Source organism: Sinohyriopsis cumingii, unplaced genomic scaffold, assembly GCF_028554795.1.
Source record: "Sinohyriopsis cumingii isolate HCF-2022 unplaced genomic scaffold, ASM2855479v2 utg002106l, whole genome shotgun sequence".
In the NCBI taxonomy this organism is placed as follows: Eukaryota; Metazoa; Mollusca; class Bivalvia; order Unionida; family Unionidae; genus Sinohyriopsis; species Sinohyriopsis cumingii.
Window position 1 is genome coordinate 811,400 of NW_028316131.1, and position 21,483 is coordinate 832,882.

At 33.5% G+C, this 21,483-nt stretch overlaps 1 protein-coding gene across 1 annotated transcript; it reads right to left on the reverse strand.

Moving 5' to 3' along the window:
* Nucleotides 1-3,378: 3,378 nt before the first annotated feature.
* On the reverse strand, nucleotides 3,379-20,096 carry LOC149771145 (uncharacterized). Its single transcript, XM_089948811.1, has 5 exons — nucleotides 19,922-20,096; nucleotides 17,439-17,568; nucleotides 14,287-14,470; nucleotides 6,322-6,406; nucleotides 3,379-4,081 (listed from the first exon to the last, which is right to left on the reverse strand). The coding sequence occupies exons 1-5, from the start codon at nucleotides 19,962-19,964 to the stop codon at nucleotides 4,077-4,079; spliced, it is 447 nt and encodes a 148-aa protein (XP_089804937.1). The 5' UTR covers nucleotides 19,965-20,096; the 3' UTR covers nucleotides 3,379-4,076.
* Nucleotides 20,097-21,483: the final 1,387 nt, after the last annotated feature.

A 21,483-nucleotide genomic window follows, 5' to 3' on the forward strand; every position in this document is an offset into this window, starting at 1 on the left:
CGTTACAACAATACACTGCCTATACTGAATGTAAAGTATAAGATGTAATAATAGTTTATTTGTCATGATCATCAGATTTAATCATTTACCTGACTTAAAATTAAAACATAATTACACAATACCATATTCGGAATAGTAAGCAATCATCCAGCAATCTTCTCAGATGTCCATCATGTACTAGTATGGCGAATACAAAATTCGTATATCCCAACATCCAGACAACAGGAAGATATCATGGGCCAAACGCAGACACATATAAATAATACTCTAGCTCTGTACCTAGTTACACTGAAGACTTGCTATATTTGATATTTTTTTTCTATCACTATAATTTGTACCTATTATTCAACATAATAACCTTTTTCATTTAGAACCTTGCATATACAGTTCATTTACTGATCTACTTTCCCATGTATAATTTAGTAGACTTCGTATTCAGACCTGACACATAAATCTAGTATATGATGGTTGTTGATACAGTTTGCCTAATTATTTATGATAGTAAATATGAATGTTTGCTATATTTAGAGTCAAAATAATTGTCATGTAAAGGTGTAAAATTGGACTTCAGCCATACTCTATATCAAAATCAAACATATTACACAAGTGCTAATTTCAAAAATATGACTTACACAGTTATTTAATGTATGTCTCTTAAAATCCTTGATGAACAAAATACTAGAATTATTTCACTAGTGTCATACATTTTATTTGTCATTTGGGATGAGCACAAATTGAAGAATCTTCTCATAACACTATAGGCAGTTTATGGTCAAGTGAAATAACTTCTAAGCACATAATTGCATTTAAATTGCTGCAGCATGTCGCATGTAACCATATGGTGTACCTTAAGGATGGAAGGGATAGTTTTATTATTCAGAATGCGCGTATTCACGTTTTAATTTCTCAGATATGTGACATTAAAAATTGCATACTTAGACTAGGTGTTCCAGGGCTGCCTAAACATTCAATCGAATCCAGAGGAAACACACATAAAAGGATTCCAACTGGTTTTGTCCCTACCCTACTCACCCCACAACCAGATAGTTTGGTCCTTTCAAATAAAGGTCCTTTTCGTACAAGTCTCTTATTAGTTAGTATAATCACATTCTAACTACTGAATAATATATTCTAGAACATATTGTTTCAGTAGACACTATTAAATCTGAATTAAGGGCTTGGTGATTGTAGTCGCATGTTTTATACTGTCAACTAGTACCAATAATATTGTTTCATAGATCATTAACTTCTTCTCGGTGTCAATCGGCTTATATTTTAATTCCAACTGCATATATTTTTGCGACATAAATGGATTTCTTATCTAGTACTTTCTTCCACACTATCATTAGTGAGGCCTGCAATATATTTCCCATAAAGTCACTCTGAAGTGAATATATAAAACTACTGTATGCTATATGTCAAGTGAGTTGCTGCTTGCAAACTTTAGAAAAAGAATAAATAAACATCGTTGCAGACCATAAAATACCACAAATGGAAATCAACAACTGTTCATCTTTAATGCTATACTAACCAATCATCTATTACATTACGCCATTATAATTGGGATTTCAGAGTGGTACATAAGTAATTTTGCCATTACAAATTGAAAATTATCCTAAATATTGTACCAGTTCACCAGATCCGTAACTACGTTATGCATATACACAAGGAAAAGTCCGGAATACATAGAAAAGGACTTATCATGTTATCATTAAAAATTACAATAGTGAATTTAAGCCAAAGTACAGAATTCTCAAATAACTGTCAGATCGAATACTTAATATGCATCTAGGACACTAAATTGGGCATATATATTGGGACTCAGGATAAGCCTGAATGTTCCCACATTCTTACTTTGAACTCCCGTTGGAGTTTTCCCTCATTATAGTTAAGTCGTATCTTTAAATGTACTAATATGTAATTGATTATTTTCTCATGGCTCACTATTATCAATACCGCCTAAATATAAACCTAGTGTTCTGAAACCTTGAAAATTTGTAACCATAATTAAAACAAAATTACAATTTGGAACATCTGTGTTAACACTACCACAACCACTACTACTACTACTACTACTACTACTACTACTACTAATACTAATAATAATAATAATAATATTAATAATAATAATAATAATAATAATAATAATAATAATAAATAATCATTCTGGCGAAAAACTGGACTGAAATGAGCTGAAACTAACTGATAAAGATTTTACAAACATTATGTAATATTTACGTTTCCACTGATGACTTTTCAATAAATATATTTTGAATAAAAAACAAAATCTGAGAGAGAAGAACTTGGTAGTACAAATTTTAAAGAAATTAACGAACATTTACATGGACTGAAAACATTAATCTCACACGGGTCTATCTTCAATTATAAACACTCAAACAGTTTAAGTCAAATTATAGTGTATCAAAGTTATAAAATAAACATTCGTCAAAATGAACTTCTGACATATATTTATTCCGCTCTACAGTGTTGTTCTTTGCACTGGGTTACAGTTTGAAAGATAAAGAATTTTTACTTCACTGGCTATCTTGGATATCTTGGTTATTGAAATAATGAAGACGAACCCCCATCTTCCAACTTGTATATTTTAAGATGGATGGGAGTAATTTGGGTTATAGATTTTACAGGTTATCCTTACTTCAGATGTACACTTCCAATAGACTGTTGTCACTACTTGACCACTTAATTCGTCGACCTCAAATGTAAATTGGAAAAAGTAAGCCAATAACTTTTAAAACTTTTTATGTACTTTAGTTACTGTCTTGCACTTTCAAAAGTTCATTTTACATCTTGTGGCAAACATTTATTTTACTTAGTTTAATAGCTGTTAAAATTATTGTACTTTGGACAAGGTCAAGCTATTTTGATCAACGGTCTGTCTTAGTAGTTCAGGAGTTTCGTAATTGCAACATGTCAATAAATATTAGTCACAGTACTTTAAAACTTCATGCAGGGGTCCAACAATCTTTCAACTGCGATTGTTGCCAATGCAAAGAACTTCACCTTATGCATAGCCCGTTCCCAGGAATACATAATAACTGAAGAGCTGAATCGTTACAGACAGAAGCAAATAAATCAACTCTAATATGAATCGTACAAACAAGTATTTTGTACCTCCACACAAATGATACTTGTTTAAAAGGGTGAATACAAAAATACCTTGCAGTTATCAATGCCAAACAAAATTTCTTCACAAAGACATAACTTTAAGATTCCATGCATAATCGAAACATTTAAATATAATTGCTTTTAATCATACTTGTTAGTGATAAATAAGATCCAATAATTGAAATTGAATGCAAATAAATAAATGGAAAACCGCAAACCTCATCTACCGGTTAATAAAATAATGTTCTAACATAACTTTAAACTTTATTTTATTTCATAAACAGCAATGGTGAAAACATGCACTCCGTTATTAAAATTCCAATACTGTATTTTATTTTCCTATGACAGTATGTGTTCCCTCGCCATCAAGGGGACCCCAGTTAAACTAAAGACCAATACAAACAATTTTCCTATGGTTAAGTGCTCTTAATGTATAAACCACTTATGGTACGCTTTGAATTCAGGGTCACTCGAAGATTGGGAAATTATAAAAGGAACCTTATGCACCTTGCTTGTGGACAAACAATGTTTTAAGTGCCTTTGGTAGATGGTGCATTATGAACACAGATGGAAAATGACTATTTTACCACTCCAATGCATATGGGTGTGGAAAAATGAAAACAATATGGTAATCTTATATGTCCTAAATAATCTACACTTGAATGGTATTGTCGGTCTCGTTTAGTCAATGTATAGGTTATCACTAGCAATGCTTGATTTACGGATTCCTTGTAAAGTAATAATCAGCTTTCATTCTAGTCAATGTTGCATAAGAAACCGACCGTCTTTCTATAATGCTCTTGATTGGGAAAACCATGGAATTTTGGATTTAGTATCTTTAGAAGGCGCCATCCAACTTCTCTTTAGCAGGCTACGTCAGAATGTAACTTGTATAAGCAATATGGAGTACTGGGTCAAGTAGTTAAACATGCTCTCAGGAGACTGGAGCACTAGCCTGGAAATAGATGTTACGCTGTACATTAATTTAACATATCTGTATAATATTCACTTAAAATGTGTAGATATTATTATCACATTTATTTAACCGTCACCAACAGTTATTAAACAATAGTGCACAGAGTCCAATGAAAACATTTCAAAGTTATTACTTGTATCGGAAAATAAGAAAAAAAATACTCATAAATAAATTCAGTAAGAAAATCGGTAGCTATGGTACAGAAGTCCTGGGAACAGTCATTTACAAAGCATTTTCCTTTAACTGATCACTCACACATAAGTATCTACTCCATGCTATGCGATCATGCCTTTTAGCACAACATTAGAAATTGTCTGTGTTAGCAGTGGCAACAAAGCATAAACACATTATACAAAATGGGGTCCATACCATTTGGAATCTTGTGACCTTTGTTCCGACAATTTGACCACTTCACAAAATCATCAGCACTTTTCACTGTATCAGCCTTGGCGATGTGAGAAAAGTTTCATTGTTCTAAATTACCTCAAGCTTTAACTATGCGTGAAGTAAGAATAACGAATTAATCAATATCTGCAATTTGTTTTCTAAATAGTTTAATCACTACAAATGTAACTGGAGATATCTGATCTAGCAGATAAAGCTAAGGATTTAAAGGCTGTGATAAATGACTAAATGGAAATTATTGACGATAACATAGTTGCAGCATATCAATAATAGAGACATGCGACATCATTTAATGCATGTGATCAAATACGTGTTGGAAGCTTTAATCACAACAATGAGAAACAGTTTATATGTATGACTAGAAATAATACACTAGACTGAAGAGCTGTACTAAAGTGGACTACATGTACAGTATTTCAAAATGTTGCATTTGCAGTATATCACTTTTAGTCCACGAAGAACTACGACAGGGGATTTTAAACAAAATCTACATACTTCACATTTAATCTTTGTAATAACCTAATATAAGCTAAATTTTAGCAATATAGCAATGTATGTTACATGCATATGCTGCAAGCATTTAGTTGTGTATAATGTGAAGTAATAGTGCATCAGTTATTACCATATTTTAATTGATGTCAATTCAATTAAAGGAAACATGTTTGGGAAAGACAACTACTAATAAGCAAGCACGACAGAACATATTTTGGTTACTTCCCCTGTTTTGCAAACAAAGAATGCCCGAGAGGGGTCAGCTACGGCAGAAACTACTGAAATAATTGACATAAACAAGATATTTGATTTATATCCTAACATCGCTACAAACGGAAATACGTTGATACAGCATGGATGCCAGCGACGGTATCATGCAATTGGAGAAACGTTGGTTCGATATGCAAGTTTTAAGTCACAAAATTCGATAAGCTGAGTCAAATGTTAATGTCTAAAGAATATGAACGTTAAAGCATGCCCAGTAATTTTTAAAATCAAAGCTTTCACTTGAGTGTTGGTTTCTGTTAATATTGTCGTTCGTTATTTATTGACATCATAGATTAAGCATATATTTGTAACGAATGGAACTATGTAATGATGAAAGCAACATATCATATCACTATAAAACAGTTTCATAAAAATCAAGTAATTAAACTTGACAATAATGGCATAGTTCATATGTCACATAACTGTTCACTAGTTCAAGATTATATTTGATCTGCTTGTGAAAGTTAGAAAGGTTGCACTGAACATTTATATGTGAGTGTGGTATTATTTATTATACATCAATACGAATGGTTATTTGTCTTTCTCCTATTCCATGGATATAAAATATGACTTTCTTAACGCAATACCTCACACTAAAAGTGCAAAACATCCATTGTAATTTTTTTCCAAATATTTATAAAGTGTGCACACAATTGACATATGCCAAGATTATAAACATAATGATTTAGTTTGTCACTGAGATATATAAAACATTGTGCAATTAAATCAATAGAAAGGTAGCAGAGGATTTTGACTTTACAAATACATCAAAATCAAGCCAGATTGCCAATGTGACTGCATAATGATGTCGGCTGAAGTACAACAGCAGTTCTGGAAGGTATCAAGGAAACATCATATAACAAAACACGAAGAATTTGTGTTTGTAAAATAACATTATTTATGTAAATTAGAATATGTAAGCTACAGATATCTAACCGATGAATTTTAATTTAAATGCTTTTAAAATATTTTAAGCATTTATCATACATTTGATAACAAAAATAATTATGATAATACAACCAATACTATGAACGAATATTAATAGAGAAAAATACCCTCGACTCTTTCACCAGTTTCCTCAGGACTGGCCTGCTCAGTTTCCGGTTGATGTTTTTTAAGTGTGTCAACGATCCATTGTAACTAAACAAAAAAAGACGTTTTTTACCATTTAATTCAGGAAAATATATTTTCACCCTGCTATTGTAATAAATTTCTATTTTTGTGTGTTAATAGTGTGTGTGAGTAATTCTTTTCATTTTTTGTTTTTGTCTGCAAATTATTTAAGATTTGTGATCTGGGTGGAAGTCCGATATATTTGAAATATAAATAGACATACACATTCCAGGAAATATAAATACTACAATAGCAAAACTCTGGAGTTTCCAAAACACTTGTATAAAAGTCAATTATATTTGAAACCTTCCATGACTCCGTTGTCATCAACATATACTTCTCCCCGTGTGTTTGAAAACTGCTGACAAGATAATCCAAATTTAGGGCTGAAATATGTTTCTTTGATAATATTTACCTAATTGCATGTGTTAGAAGGTGTGCCGTTTTACATGACTTTGTATGTGAGCCTAATGGACACAAGTGGGACTCATATTAACTTTATTGATATTTGAGGTCCTTGAAATTAACCCGATGAATTATTGGGAAGACCTGCTTATGTAAATATGAAGGTACACATCTTGTAGGTTCAGCTATACCTTAAATTCTTGAGGGTTTTCAGTATATATGTGGGTATTACTTGCTAATCACTTGCTATGGGGAATAGCACACTTGTTGAGAAAAACGATTTTGCTCTCTTATGAATAAAATGATTGAGCAGCAGAGATATTAATCGCTGCCAAATAACCTGACTGGATTGTATTTATCAATGAATTATAAAAGGTGTGACGTGAAGTCTTAAGGAAATGAGTGATCAATTCTGCACACATTCGACGACATCCACTTGAGAATCAATGAAGCCTACAAAAACGAACGGACATTCAAATATGAATTAAATGATATATCTGCTTTCTTTGAAACATTTAACATACCACGAACAAACACTAGTTGGCAGTCTTAGCATTTTTAAATATTATCAACATCCCTATACATCTACATGTTTCACCGAGAACTGTTAACACAGCAGTTATTGAATCACACGCACATAAACTGTTTTTCTATAAAATCTATTGTACAGTGCATTATAGTTTAAATTTTGACGTGTGTGTGATTTGGGTTTTTAACATACCGTGAACATTGTTTTAGTCATATCGCTACGATGTCTTCCGTGTGGCAGTTTATATTGATGGCTAGACATGTATCATGATGAACCACCCAGTCACATGATCCAGACACCAGGCCGACTGGTCATACCATTCAGCTCGTAATGCTGAGGGCCTAGCGAGGCAGCTGTTAGTACCGTTTTATAAATATTTGGTTTGATTCTCCTGGGGTTCGAACATGCGACCTCCCGCAGTCGAGGCCTTTAATTTTATATAGTTTGTGATAATCTCAGTAGTTCAGCTGGCGTTTGAAGGTAACCAGAGCGGCGCTTGTGTTCATATTTGCACTCTTTGAGAATAAACGTGACTGTTATTCAAACTACCCAAAAGATCTTGTTACATTTTCCTAAGCATATACAATGATATATGTGCACCTGTATTATTGTACGTACGTTGAAAAAATACAACAGCAACTCAACGTATCAAATGTTGGTTTCCCGGAAGGTAGATGAGAAACTTTCTTCACGGCATGGTTTTACACCTGACCCAAAATAGTGCTGGTTTTGTCAATCTAGTTATCAAATCCATCATGAGGGATAGGCATTTTGTTTCGTTTTGGGTGACACAAGATCGTTACGTGTGTGTGCAAAAAGCGATACAAAGCTGAAAATAGCAGACTTCGCTATTCAACGAAATTTTAAAAAATGATTGTTTGAATATATTATTTACATTGGGGATATAGATCGACATTCATGTATTGCCATGATGCCGCGAGGAGTTGTTATATCGACGTACGTCATTTACTTCACATACGGTGCTTGCAGGAATTCTGAAATATAGTTTTACGGAGTAATGCTTTCTTTACACTTGACATAGACTGAATAAGAGCTGCATTTTCGCAGATGACCATACAATCTTAATCACGCCTTTACATTATTCTACCTACCAAGATAGTCATGTCTAATTATTTATACATGAAGTAAAATAATACCTTTAAGACACAATGCTGCTGCTCAGAAATTTGACAATATTCTTTAACAATACTCCTTAAACATTCTCATTCAAGGCAATGATGATTAATAAACTATGTTCTTCATCATACATATTTTTGGCTTACGTTACTTTAAATAGGTTGGGGCCTCGAGTAGCAGAGTGGTCTAAAGCGCTCTCCGTTATGAATCACTGCCATCTCACCTCTGCGTAGGTTTGAGTCTAGGGTTCGGCCAATGTGAGTATGTGAGAAAGCCTGCCAGTAGCTTCTCGTGGGTCGGTGGTTGTTTCCGGGGTTTTCCCGGGTTTTCCCTCCACCATTAATACTGGCCGCCATGCATAGCCTACCGTTTGCTGAAAAATAGCGTTAAACCCCACTACAACAAGAACAACAACATCGTTCACTTTCATAACCTACAATTAGTGCACTTTGCCTACGCTAATAAATCTGATGTATGTTTCCACAGCAGTATTCAGATTACATAACACATCACCCTGACTGTTGTCATCCAGCTTAGTAATCTGTGAAATGGTGGCTGTTCATCTCTGAAAACCATAACCCATAAATGTATGTATATCAGTCAGTTGTATAAACTAACTGCCGATAGGTTCGCATACGATTTAAGCAGGATTGTTTATACACATTAAAGGTTACATGCGTATATCATAACAGAGTTAAGGGAATAAAAAAAAATCTTCTTTCCAACTATCACATGTAATGGCAGGTTAGGAATATAAATGCCTGTCTCACGATATGACAGATTAAATGAGGCAGCAATACAATTGGAGTATGACTTGTGAGATGTCCTGTTGAGAATATGATTATATCTCTTATAAGTGTCTGTCAGCAAGGGTCTCCTCAGTGGGACTGAGGCGTTGCTTATCTTGCTCACATACAAGTAGGGTGACAGGTCAAGGAAGAGCAAATAGATATGTTGCAAATGGATAGCTCATTCCGTCCATGCTTGTTACTCTTTCCTGTCCATACAAATGAGAAGTTAAAACTCCCAATCTGTAATATGTCTGATTACGCAAATTGCTCCAGTGATTGTGAGTTTTGAAGAAGAGTTGGATTTAAGGTAGATGGATTTATCATCGTGAGTGGAAATGCCTGTTGATCTGCAGATATTGAATTTGTCCTTTTAAGCAGTACAAGATGTTACGGACTGGACAAGACTATGATTGTTTGATATAAAGATCAGTTGTCTTGGTTACGATGTCAGCAAATACAGAAATTGTATAGGTGATGAATGATGTAGCAGCAGGACAAAAACAACTGAAAGCAGAATTCAGAAGTTTTCCTAAACTGATACGCATAGGACAGAGTCTTTCCTGTACGCTTGGAAAAGGAAGTGGGTAATAAATGTATGCCTTCAAAGTTATGGGTATGGGTAACAAAGAATCCTCTTGGGATTCAAACAACGAATGGTGTGGAGAAACAGTAATCGTATATGATAAACGATGGTATGTAGCTGTTCATATTATGAAGTGTTATTGTCTGATAGTTGACAGTGTCTTTGATAATCAGACAATATCTGATATATGCAACAATTGTCTAACGAAATGTAAATAGATAAAGCCAGTACTGATATATGATACAGCTATGACCAGTCATGTTAATATCCGGTTTATGATTCATGGTGCCTTCACAGGTCAGTACCCAGGGACATTGATCTTGTCATCTGATGCAGTTTCACTGTTTCATGAGGGGACTGGGATTGGAAGTGATGCAACCAATATCTGGATATATTCTGCATCTTTGGTCTAGGAATGAGTATGCTGTGGATAATTCACTGTAAGCAGTCTTGGTGTCATTGAAATTAATAAAGACAGTACTTGAACTGGATTGCATGAGGTACTAGAGCAGCTGACATCCCATTTCCAGTATTGGCTATCAAAGGAGAGGTCACCTTACCCAGTTGAGTAATTGCCCATCTCCGTTGGATATAACATACAATACAACTAAAATCTTAAGGTAAGAATACACACCTTTACAATATTTGGTGACATTATTTACTATAAATCTAACAAAATTTCGTGCTACGTCATCCTAAGATTCTTAAATGAATTAAATTAAACAACATCTGCCTCATTGGCTGGAAGTGATATATACACACAAAATATGTTCCACTGTCAGTGGACACCCTGACATGGCTGATTGACCTGTATGTATACGTGTGTTTAATAAAGCTTTGTATGGTCATAATATACCTCTCATGAAGATAATGCTAACAGTTGCTATTTCATTAAAGTTCTATCATTTAAATATGCAAGCGTTATATAGGTTTCTTTCCCATTAAGGCTATTTTTAGTAAATGCATTTCTATGTTGTTTTAATCACGCAAAAGTGAAAACTAATAGAGAAGGAGCAATCTCAATTTATTTTGATACCATAAACAATCTTTGTGAAAAGCGATAAAATATAAGTGGAAATTGTCTGAAAATGGACTTAAAACTGAAAGTAAACGAAATACGACTTTAATATAAAGACAGATTTTGGTAGTCTTTGATGATACAAAACATATGTTACATATGTTTCTTTCTGTACAGACATATAAAACAGAAGTTCAAAGATATAAAATCCTTCTCGCAAATGTTTGTTGCACATAAACTGCAATTGTTAAGAATGTAGAAGATTTCTCGATTGGTTTATAGTGCTATCGTTGTTAATAGAATAAACGAGCACAATCCATACACTTAGCAAGAACATGGTTCGTACCGATATGTTGTCAGAGAAATTTATGCAATTGTCAAAGACTTTTAAGGGAAAATACATTTCAGTCGGTATAATGTATCTAAACATATTCACAAGAGAAATGTAGATTATTTTTAAAAAACTGCACAATTCTCTGTTAAGAGGAATTTTCAACAGGTATCATATTTACCTATGTTTTGATCCTGCATCTCATCCCGAAAGTTCACTTGTAATTGGTGTATTTATTTTTCTTTCAGCATGTTGAATATGACCACATTAAAGGTGCTTCTTAGGTTGACCTTTTATATTTTCACATTATATTTCTATACAGACATCCACTAATGGATTTATTGTTTGAAACAGTTTTTCATATCAAGACTTAGAATCTGGCATATGCTTTTTCTAATGTAAATTTTCTTGTAAGTCTAATTATATTAATTCTAATATAAGTCTCTGTGAATCAGTCAGACATATGAAGTTGCTATGTTATCAGGTGAATTTCTTGCCAAAACTGCTGAAAGGTTAGAAGATAAATAATGGCCTGTCAGCTAAATCATCTGGCAAGAAGATATGAACTACTAACGCAGTTGAGCAAAACACCATATAAATTTAAGCAAGTTAGCGTTTCTTGTATTGCTCTACGTATGACATTCTCGACTTCGTTAATCGGCTTCGTGTTCTGTTTCAAATCATTTGTTTACTTTAAGATATTATACCATTTAAGTACATATTTGAAGGGTTCTTTAACATGCCTGGCGCTTTTCGAAACCATAAGTAATGACAAAATGTATTGACATCAAAGACAATGCTGCCACTTTCACGTGTCCCACTTGCATGGAGAATCATTAAATAGAAAATGCAAATAATGTCGGCGAGAAAACATTTCATTTTATATTGATATTTCACCCGATGTGGAGCTTGATGGCTCTATAGACCGATTGACCCGATTTTCGTAAATGACTAACCACAGTCCTTTTATATTCTGCGCTGCATTATTTAACAAAAGATTCAGTTATCATCTTTACTATCCAAACTAATTTGTGAATTTAGGGGGTTCAATTTGAAATGTGTGATTTTCTAGTCTGCCGTAGCAATCCTTCAGATATCTGATCCATGCTATCTGGTTATGACGATTCTCTATCGACTTCACATCTTCTCACACAAATTTGCATTTGTTTCTTTTTCATTTTGGTTGCTAGATTCATCAAAACGAAATACAGATGAGACATTAATTTTATCAGTACATTTTTAATGTTTCTGCAATATAAATGACGCACACAGATAAGCGATGTTTTCCTATCTCCATATGAAATCACTGATGTCATGCAGCTGTTTGTAAACATGGCATGGACGAGTTTGCTAACATCTTCCTCAGGTTTATAGGAAGATTTGTATCTGAAATTGATACAATTTCCAAGTGAGAACAAAATCATTTTTCTACAAAGCTCTTAGTACTTTGTTGTTAGATTTTAGCTTAGGTGTAAATTTTGTAGTTGAAGGAGTTTGTGTTGGGCTCATAACGAACAACATCGTAGATAGCAGTCCTCTTTGTGGATACTTTATTCCGTCCATCCTAGCTATTCTTGGTGTGAGACTGTAGCATATCGTGCCCACCAACAAAATATTTAATTCATTGTGGTAAGCATAGAACATTTATTTCATGTTATTTTTGTCTCCTTTAAATACTCGTATCATTTGTATACTTAGTCTTTAGCAGCCATCTTGTCTCAGTTAGATCCACATCCAACTATTATCAAGCAGTACAGAAACCTAAATTGTGGCCGGGTGCTCATGAGCCGAAGTTATAAGCCGCCCAGCTAAAAGCTTTAAATAGAGAAAATATATGACTCACCACGGATGTCAAAGATTTAAATTTTCTTACACAACGTTTGTGATCTACTTCACAGAACATTGTACTGGCACTATATTCAACAACAATTTAGGTTCACCGTTCATGACGTAGGCATGGGTTAGGTATATATCCCAAATGTGAGTGGCACAGTACAGACCATTTCTGCAGATTGTTGATATGAGGATGGCAACTCAAACAAAAATAGGCTGTTATGGCTGTTAAAATTACATGTTTTTTAAATCTACTTTCATTCTCTTTAATACCATTGTACATATTTTGGCAGCACATAATGTTTGTAAAGGTTTAAGACATTCTAGTTATACAATGCGAAGGTTTTCATAAAACTCGTAGTCTTGAAAAAATATGACTTAAGTTGTAATTTCTGCGGCAAACATTGTGATATTTGCTGCAACAGCAACTGCAATCTTTGTCTTGTATATAGGAATGTGTAGGAATTATAGGAGGTCTCATAATGAGATTGATTTTGGTAAGCATATTTGTCCCAACAGTTGGCATTGCATCTCCAAAACGTCATCCTACATTTAAAACAGTATGAAACTTTTAGAAATCGTTAGGTAATTTATTAATCCATAAAATATCCACAAGTGTTCGCTTCTGTCGTAGTTTATCCAAAATTGCAATACAAAAACCCCTCTGTAAAAGAATCCCAAGAGAAAACAAAATGCTTTAACAAAATTGAAGATGTTATAATAAGTGTAAAATCTAACAGCTGGTTGACAGAACATTTTATCAGAAGAACCGGACTCAACATCTCTCTTTAGGTCATAAATATTAACAAATGCCATATATAACGATATTTGGTTGTAATTTAACCATCACCAATATCGCAAATTGTTACTTCACTCTTAGCGGAGCCTTCAGCATGAGAGAATTTGGTAAAGATTAAATATTATTTGTCTTTTAATGAAAATGCTGCGAATTTGTATTAAGAATTCAGCAGTATTAGCATAATTGATCTTTGCTGCTTCTATAATATGATAATTGCAAATGCTTAGAAGTGGAATTAACGTTTTCGGTAGTACGAGGCATGGAATGTGCATGTCCATCTAAAGGAATGCCATTCTCACGTGACTTACACCTTTGCAACTATATCTTAATTATTTTGTCTGTTAGAACCTGCCAAAACAATTCGGCAACTGGATTTGTAAGGTAAAGGTATTCTACAAATATATTAAGGATTAGGTTATCTGGTTAGAAAATAAATTCAAGTTTTTCTAAATTAAAAAGACACGTTAATTCTTTTGCTCACCTTTTTCTCTATATCCTCCATCCTTTTGTCTAAATGTACTGAACCATATTCAACAACAGTGCTGGATTCTCGTTCAGACCGGTTATCAGCCTGAATAGGGCGATATCGAACATCCTCAACAGCTGCAGTTCCTGCATACTGCTGCTCTTGCAGTTCATCAACTTTGCTCACGAGCTGGTCCAGTCTGATGGTTTCATTTAATAGTAGTAGTAGTAGTAATACTAATAATAATAATAATAATAATAGTCAAGGTAAAATTAATCTAAATAATATTATCTCGGTAAAATATATTTTTGAGCAACATCTGATAGAAATGACCACCTCTAATTTTTTCACATAGCATACATGCATGGATTGATTTTACCATGCAAAATACGCTGGCTTGAAAACCACCCTGCAATTTATGATCAGAAAAGATGTACATTTTGTTTCCAAAATGAATGACTTTAAAACATACATATAAATACTACGAACCTTAATGTAATTTTTGTATCCACACGTCTTGAGTATAATTTGTTGAGAAGCACATCAAGAAAGGGGAAGCCGAGTTTATTTTTACTAGATATAAAGTAAACTGCAGTGGGTACACTATTTTTATATAAATGACACAATCAAAAATTGTAGTGCAACATTCATTAAAAGTTGATATTTTGCTATTATGATCAACTATTCTATCTTTAAGGGTTAGCAACCAATTACGCTTAGTCAGCACACGGGTTGTTTGTCTATCAATCTGTTGAGATCACTCACATAATGTTGATAAGTACCATAAGATCATGTTGAGTCATTTAATTGTATCATGGTGGGCATTGTCCTGTACAATGTTTGTGGTTGTAATACAGTTATATACTTTCTTTGAATCAGTTAACCCTATAGTTATTGTAAGAAAAGTCCATATTCTTCTGTGCTTTATCGATGTCACGGTAATTGAAACCTGCACATGAAGAAGAACATGTCATGGTCCGGGCTGTTATGTCCTGTTCAACACGGCACATCTTTTACTTCGTTTTGTTTATTAAAGGTAACAATGTCTTATGTTACCGTGGGTAACGTAAATAAAAATAGATATACCCCTCAATATGCATACTATGTAGGGTTTTACACAAAGTGCAGATTATGAACGCATATATACCAAATATAAGGTAAAAAGTTATGTCCAGTTATTGCATTCGTTTTTTGTAGTAGGTATCCTGCAGACAATTAATGGGTCTATTGTTATTGACACAAACGGCAACTAAAGGGACATAGTTTTACAAATATGTTATTAAACATACAAGTTTTGAAAAATTAGCAATGACTGTCACATATTGTCAGTTCAAAGGTTCAGATTGTTTGTTAAAAAGTTTTGAAAATTCACATAGTGCTGATAATCTCTAAGTAATCATCTCATCCTTATTTCACTGTAGCTGGAAGAGTACAGGCTTAACTTATTTATCAGTGGTCTTTGTCTTTTTTCCATAAAATGTTTCTTGATCTCCCTAGGTGAATAGATTCTCTAGTTATTATTGCGTAGGTATTATTTTGGTTTCTTGTTATACGATATTACTGTATCTAAAACTTTCAAATCTTTGTTTAATGAGTTATTTATGTCAAGAATATCATGTATGTCAGTTTATCGTTGCATCTGGCGGGTGCAATGATTGATTTAAGTTATTTAGTTAGGTAATCTAGGTTGTCTTATAAACTTGATTGCCAGGGAAAAGCACCTACAAAACATTTTCATGAACAAATACTAGTTTATGTTTACATTACTATGTTATTTCTCTTGTCGAAAAACCATGTCAGTTTGTTTCTTGTGGTTACAAACTTTCACTGGTATCATGTGCACTGCATTGGAATGATAAAAGCAACATACTTTAATTTTATGTATAGACTGTACAGGTACACAGTCTGTGGAATATATATTATTGCTGAACCTGTTTGATTCAAACAGTAACAAAAACAATTGTATACAGCCCAGTGATCAAATATCTTACTTAAATATATATTTATACAAACGTGATCCAATACTATAATAACTTACTGAAATCACTGATCAGAGAACTTATTAACGTCAATATTTTTTTATGATGTAAATCATGTTTATAAAAACAGAATACATTGCCGGCATTATATATATATATATATATATATATATATATATATATATATATATATATATATATATATATATATATTCTTCTGAAAATCGAAACGATAATCCATATTTTGTTTTAAGGGAGCTTTATAAATGATTGACATTACATCTCCCAAACAACGACAAATACTTTAAATATGTAATTATCACGTGGACTTGTTCACGAACCTAATTAGAGAGCACTCTAGTCTTTAATGATATTCCTTATAAAAAATTAATCAACTACATCTAAATTAGATGGGGAATGGGAAAATGATCTAGATATAAAATGAAATGACATTTCATTTTGAAACTTGCACATCGGAGAGTCTAACTACATTTTCATAAAATAAATATCAACGAAAAGTTTAATTTAGTGGAAAAGGAAAAAACAAACAATACTAATAACTTTCACGCAAATTAAAAAACATAAAATACGTTAATTTACTTTATTTAGAATGTGGATGTTCTACATCAAGTATCGAGTTATATCCCACTGAAAACTCATACTTTGCGGAACATGTCGTCTGTCATTTTTATTGCCTATTTACCTTTATTCAGGTTTAAATTTCCAGTCATTTTATGTAGACTTATGTGACACATTTGCTTATCCGTAACTGAAATACATATTGTTTGGCTTTCGTTCACACATCCTTCCCACTGGGACCTCTAAACACAATCTTTGCGCTTCAGTAAGAACTCTTCACTCTCTGACAATGTGGCAGGTAAGCTCAACGGCTTAACGGTCAAATATTCATCTATTTAAACACAAGTTTACATGATTGATGAAACGTTCCTTAGTTCATAGTCAAATCTGAATGCTTTAGTTTTCGTTGACTTTAAGAAACGTACTTGGTGTCCGCAATTATTTTGCACTAGTGAAGATTTTCACAAAGTTTGATATTTCCATGACTGGAGAGTAAAGGTATTTAGGCTAATTACAATGACATTTATATTATGAGATATTGTACTAAATGTATTTGTGCTTTTCTATCTTTAAATTGGATTTGGATATAATAGTAATATCTAAACTCACCGCAGTGTTATTGCTTTTACTCCATTGTCAATACTTTCTAGATCCACTTGCTCGCTAGTTATAAGCGTGCAAGCAATATCACGTTCCAATTCACGTAATTCGTTTCGTTTTTCGTCAGAGATAGGTTGCACTACAAATTAATGAAAGAGAATATTACAATGGTTAACCCAGGTGTATATATGTTATGCATATGTCTACAGATGTAATAACAACCTTGATATCGTTTGTGCTAGCAATCCAAGTATCACTATGCTGTCACCTTGGTAATATTTGATTAACAATTAAAAGATGGGAAATAATGTCGTTGTTATATGCAAAATATATAAAAGGGACGACACACACACACACACACACACGCACACACACACAAGTACTGGCTGGGAAATAAAGGTAAAATTATATTGTCTGTCTGGCAACAGTTGTGAAGTTGGGAATACAAAATATATAACGCCAAAGTGTGTGTGTGTGTGATTTGGATTTTTAACGTAGCTTTAACAAGTTTTCAGTCATATTGCTATGATGTCTGCAGTGTGGCAGTTGATTGTGATATCTAGGAGTGGAACATCATGCCGCAGACATGTAGGATGATGTCCAACCCAGTCACATTATCCTGACTCCAGGCCGACCAGTCCTAACACTAACATCATAATGCTTAGCGCCAAGCGAGGCAGCTGTTAGTACCATTTTTTATAAGTCTTTGGTATGACTCGGCTGGGGATCGAACCCACGACATCCCGCATCCGAGACGGGAGTGGTATAACGCAAAATAAAAAGAAAAGGAAACGAACTTTGAGGTAAGGACAACTAATGTCTAACGAGATCTTATTGTTGGTGCTGAAATTTTACAGAGACTTTAACTATTTTGATCTTAGAGAAACATTATATTATGTTATGTATATTATATTATATTATATTATATTATATTATATATATTATATATTATATTATATTATATTATATTATATTATATTATATTATATTATATTATATTACATTATATTATATTATATTATATTATATTATATTATATTATTACTATTTTATTACTATTTCCTAAAACTGACAAATTTCACCTATGTTAATGTCATACACCAACATTGAAGAGAATGGAATAGAAAGATAATTTATGAATCAGTCCGCCATATCCAAAAAGTGGAATGGGACTACAGGAGCTGGAGGAGGCATACACTAGATAAAGCATGTCTTTTTATCTCAGTAGCTAAAGAGGAGTGAAAAGTTATGTGGAGGAGGATAGGAAAAAGTAGGTATATTACACGCCTTGACAGCTTCTAGGAAGAGAATGATACCTCTGCTAATAGTGATACGTTAGTACAATGGCTTGCATCCTTTTCATGACGATTAGCTTGAGAATTAAAAAACAGACTTTTTTGTACCAAAGAAGGAGCTTATGAGGTATTACAAATGATGGGGCGGGTGAAAGGCTTGGTGCCAAACATGCAGATAACTTAGACACATGCAGTTTAAAATCAGGACATGCTTGAAGAAGGAAACGAGTACATTATTTGGAAAAGGTTCCTTTACCAGCAAATACCGACAAAATGGATAGTAACATATTTGTTTAAGTGGGTAAAGGATGGGCAAAAGAAAGCTGGATATTCTTGCAGAGATAGATAAAACATCTCTGGTAATTGTTGAGATCTGAGGCCTTTACGAGGTACTAGAACCGACAAAGAAAACAATTTCAATTGCGTAGCACAGCAGCTCGTGGAATATTATAAACACCTGACAATGGTTGAAAGATTCAAGGAGACAAGGTTTAGCAAGAGGTATAGTTCGAAAGGCATTTCCGCGAAAATGTTTGAAACGTCGAGTATTTAAATGGCTTCAGTCAGCTTTGTATTGCTACCATGTCCTTTTAGTGCCGTCGCATGCCAGAGTATATATCCTCAAATTCAATATACACAGTAAGGTATTTTTTGCACCAAATCTTTCTTCGAATACTCTAACGTTAGTTATATATTCAGTCACGATGAAGACAAATCACTGAACACCAATAGATACATTTTAGTGCGTTTGTTTTAATTTAGTTTACCTTTAGCTATGAATAAATATAATTTTTGTTGTTTTTAAACACTCATTTCACAAGCACTCTTTGTTGCAAGAGAAAATGAAAATATAACGCTTGCAAATCATGTTCTAGACACACTTATCTTCGTGTTATTATAATTACTGCAGCAGACTAGAGATGTACGTTTTGCATCATTTTAAGACACTTAATCTACGACCTTTTAAAAATCATAAACGATACTGATGTAGTTTAGGTGAAAATAGTGTGACACCATGAAAGTACATCCGCCATAAAACGTCTATTGATTTCAATACCACAGAATGCCGCATCACAATAAACTTTTGCAGCATTCTACTCTTTGTTATAAACTTAATAATAGTTAAACATACATAACTCTTATAATGTGAGTGAGAATAGCTATTGTTTTAAAAGAGTTAAAGGTGAAAAAACTTACAAAAAGCATTTGTTCCTGAAGTGCAATTTTCTTCCTTACGCATACGCTTGTTCAAAAATACTACAATCTTGAAGACATACGCAATAAAGCTAAAGGGAGGAACAAAAATCGGACGATTTATATACTCGTGAATATGGTGGTATCTTTGGATGCGCCAGTGTATGTCAGCGTTTTCTTGTACTTTGTCGAAGGTGTGGCTGGAATAGACAAAATCAGTCAATGCTCATGTACGTGTAAATACTGCTGACGTTGGATACTTAGTACATACTAGCAAACGTGATCTAGATATTACATATTTCCCTAGTCCATCGCATTTGTACAGATACCTACTGGAAAGTTTCTAAAGTGCAGCACCTTACTTTTCAAATTACTTATGCAATGCACTCGTTTCCGTGGTACTAGCAATATTGAGTACAAAAAGTTATAAATGTAAACAGCATCTCTACACAACATGACTAGCCTGTATGTATGTATGTGTGTGTGTGTGTGTATGTGTGTGTGTGTTTAAAAAGGAATATTCCGTATGTAAAGTTTTCATTTCTAATAATATTTAATGCAATAATCACTACTATTTTCTGACAAATTTCTTAGCTTGGTCCTGGATTAGATCTTTGTATGCTGAGCGAAGTTTTAATGAAAGAATAAATCTTCTTTTTCTATTCACGAGAACGAACAAACGTGTCCTCTTTATTCTGATTAGCTACGATTGTTTTATTGATATTTCGTTGAAATCGTGATAGAGTCTACTTACAACAAATATTTCAAATCAAATATTGATTACTCATGAACAGAACCTTAATGGGGGAATTGCAAAACCTTCTTCAAGAGAGAGACATATGCATGAATATTAACGATTTCATATATTAGGACCGAAATGGTACGTTCAGTTCGAATTTGAAACAAAAACATGAAACAGCTATATAGTGGTGAGGAAATGAAACTTCAGTACCTTTTGTAATGACTCACTGGTTTGATTAAGAAATGAGACAAAACTACCAAAGATTTGTCACCAAGTCTTTGGACAGCTGTCTAAAGTTTAATTTGCTACCCACATATGAACCCAAGGCGAATCCATTTCAGTCAAAGAGACGAGTCCCTATGTCAAAACATGCCACACGTACAGAATAGTGAGGCTTTCAAAGTCGTGAGGTTTTTTTACCCGGTGGTCCCACCATGCACGTGCCATCTCATTGTTATTTATTTGTGATTGAGTCAAATGCGAAGGTTAAGTATTTCTATATTGGGGCTTCAATAGGTGTGGAGATTACCTAGATCTGACATACATTAATATATCAGAAGATCTGTACCCAACTATGAATGTACAGAACCAGACCTAATGGTATAAACTGTCGGGGCCAGAAATTGTATTGATAAGGTTTTGCAGCTCTGCCAATGTATAATGTGCTAGCAGATCAGAGTCCTCTGTGTTACGATACATGGTACGCCGGATCCAGAATTGCATGTTATGTCAGGATATTAAAGGTCCGTATATGACATTTCATAATGTGCTAAAAGATCATAGACGCAGATATGGTATCTAGTAATGTGTCAGCAGAACAGCA

Excerpts from the sequence above, each read along its gene's own strand:
- LOC149771145 (XM_089948811.1), bottom strand. The coding sequence starts at position 19,964 with ATGCGTAAGGAAGAAAATTGCACTTCAGGAACAAATGCTTTTT. Across the intron at positions 17,569-19,921 it reads TTCAGGAACAAATGCTTTTT|TGCAACCTATCTCTGACGAA; the intron begins GTAAGTTTTTTC and ends ATTAATTTGTAG. Across the intron at positions 6,407-14,286 it reads TGGAGGATATAGAGAAAAAG|TTACAATGGATCGTTGACAC; the intron begins GTGAGCAAAAGA and ends TTTTTTGTTTAG.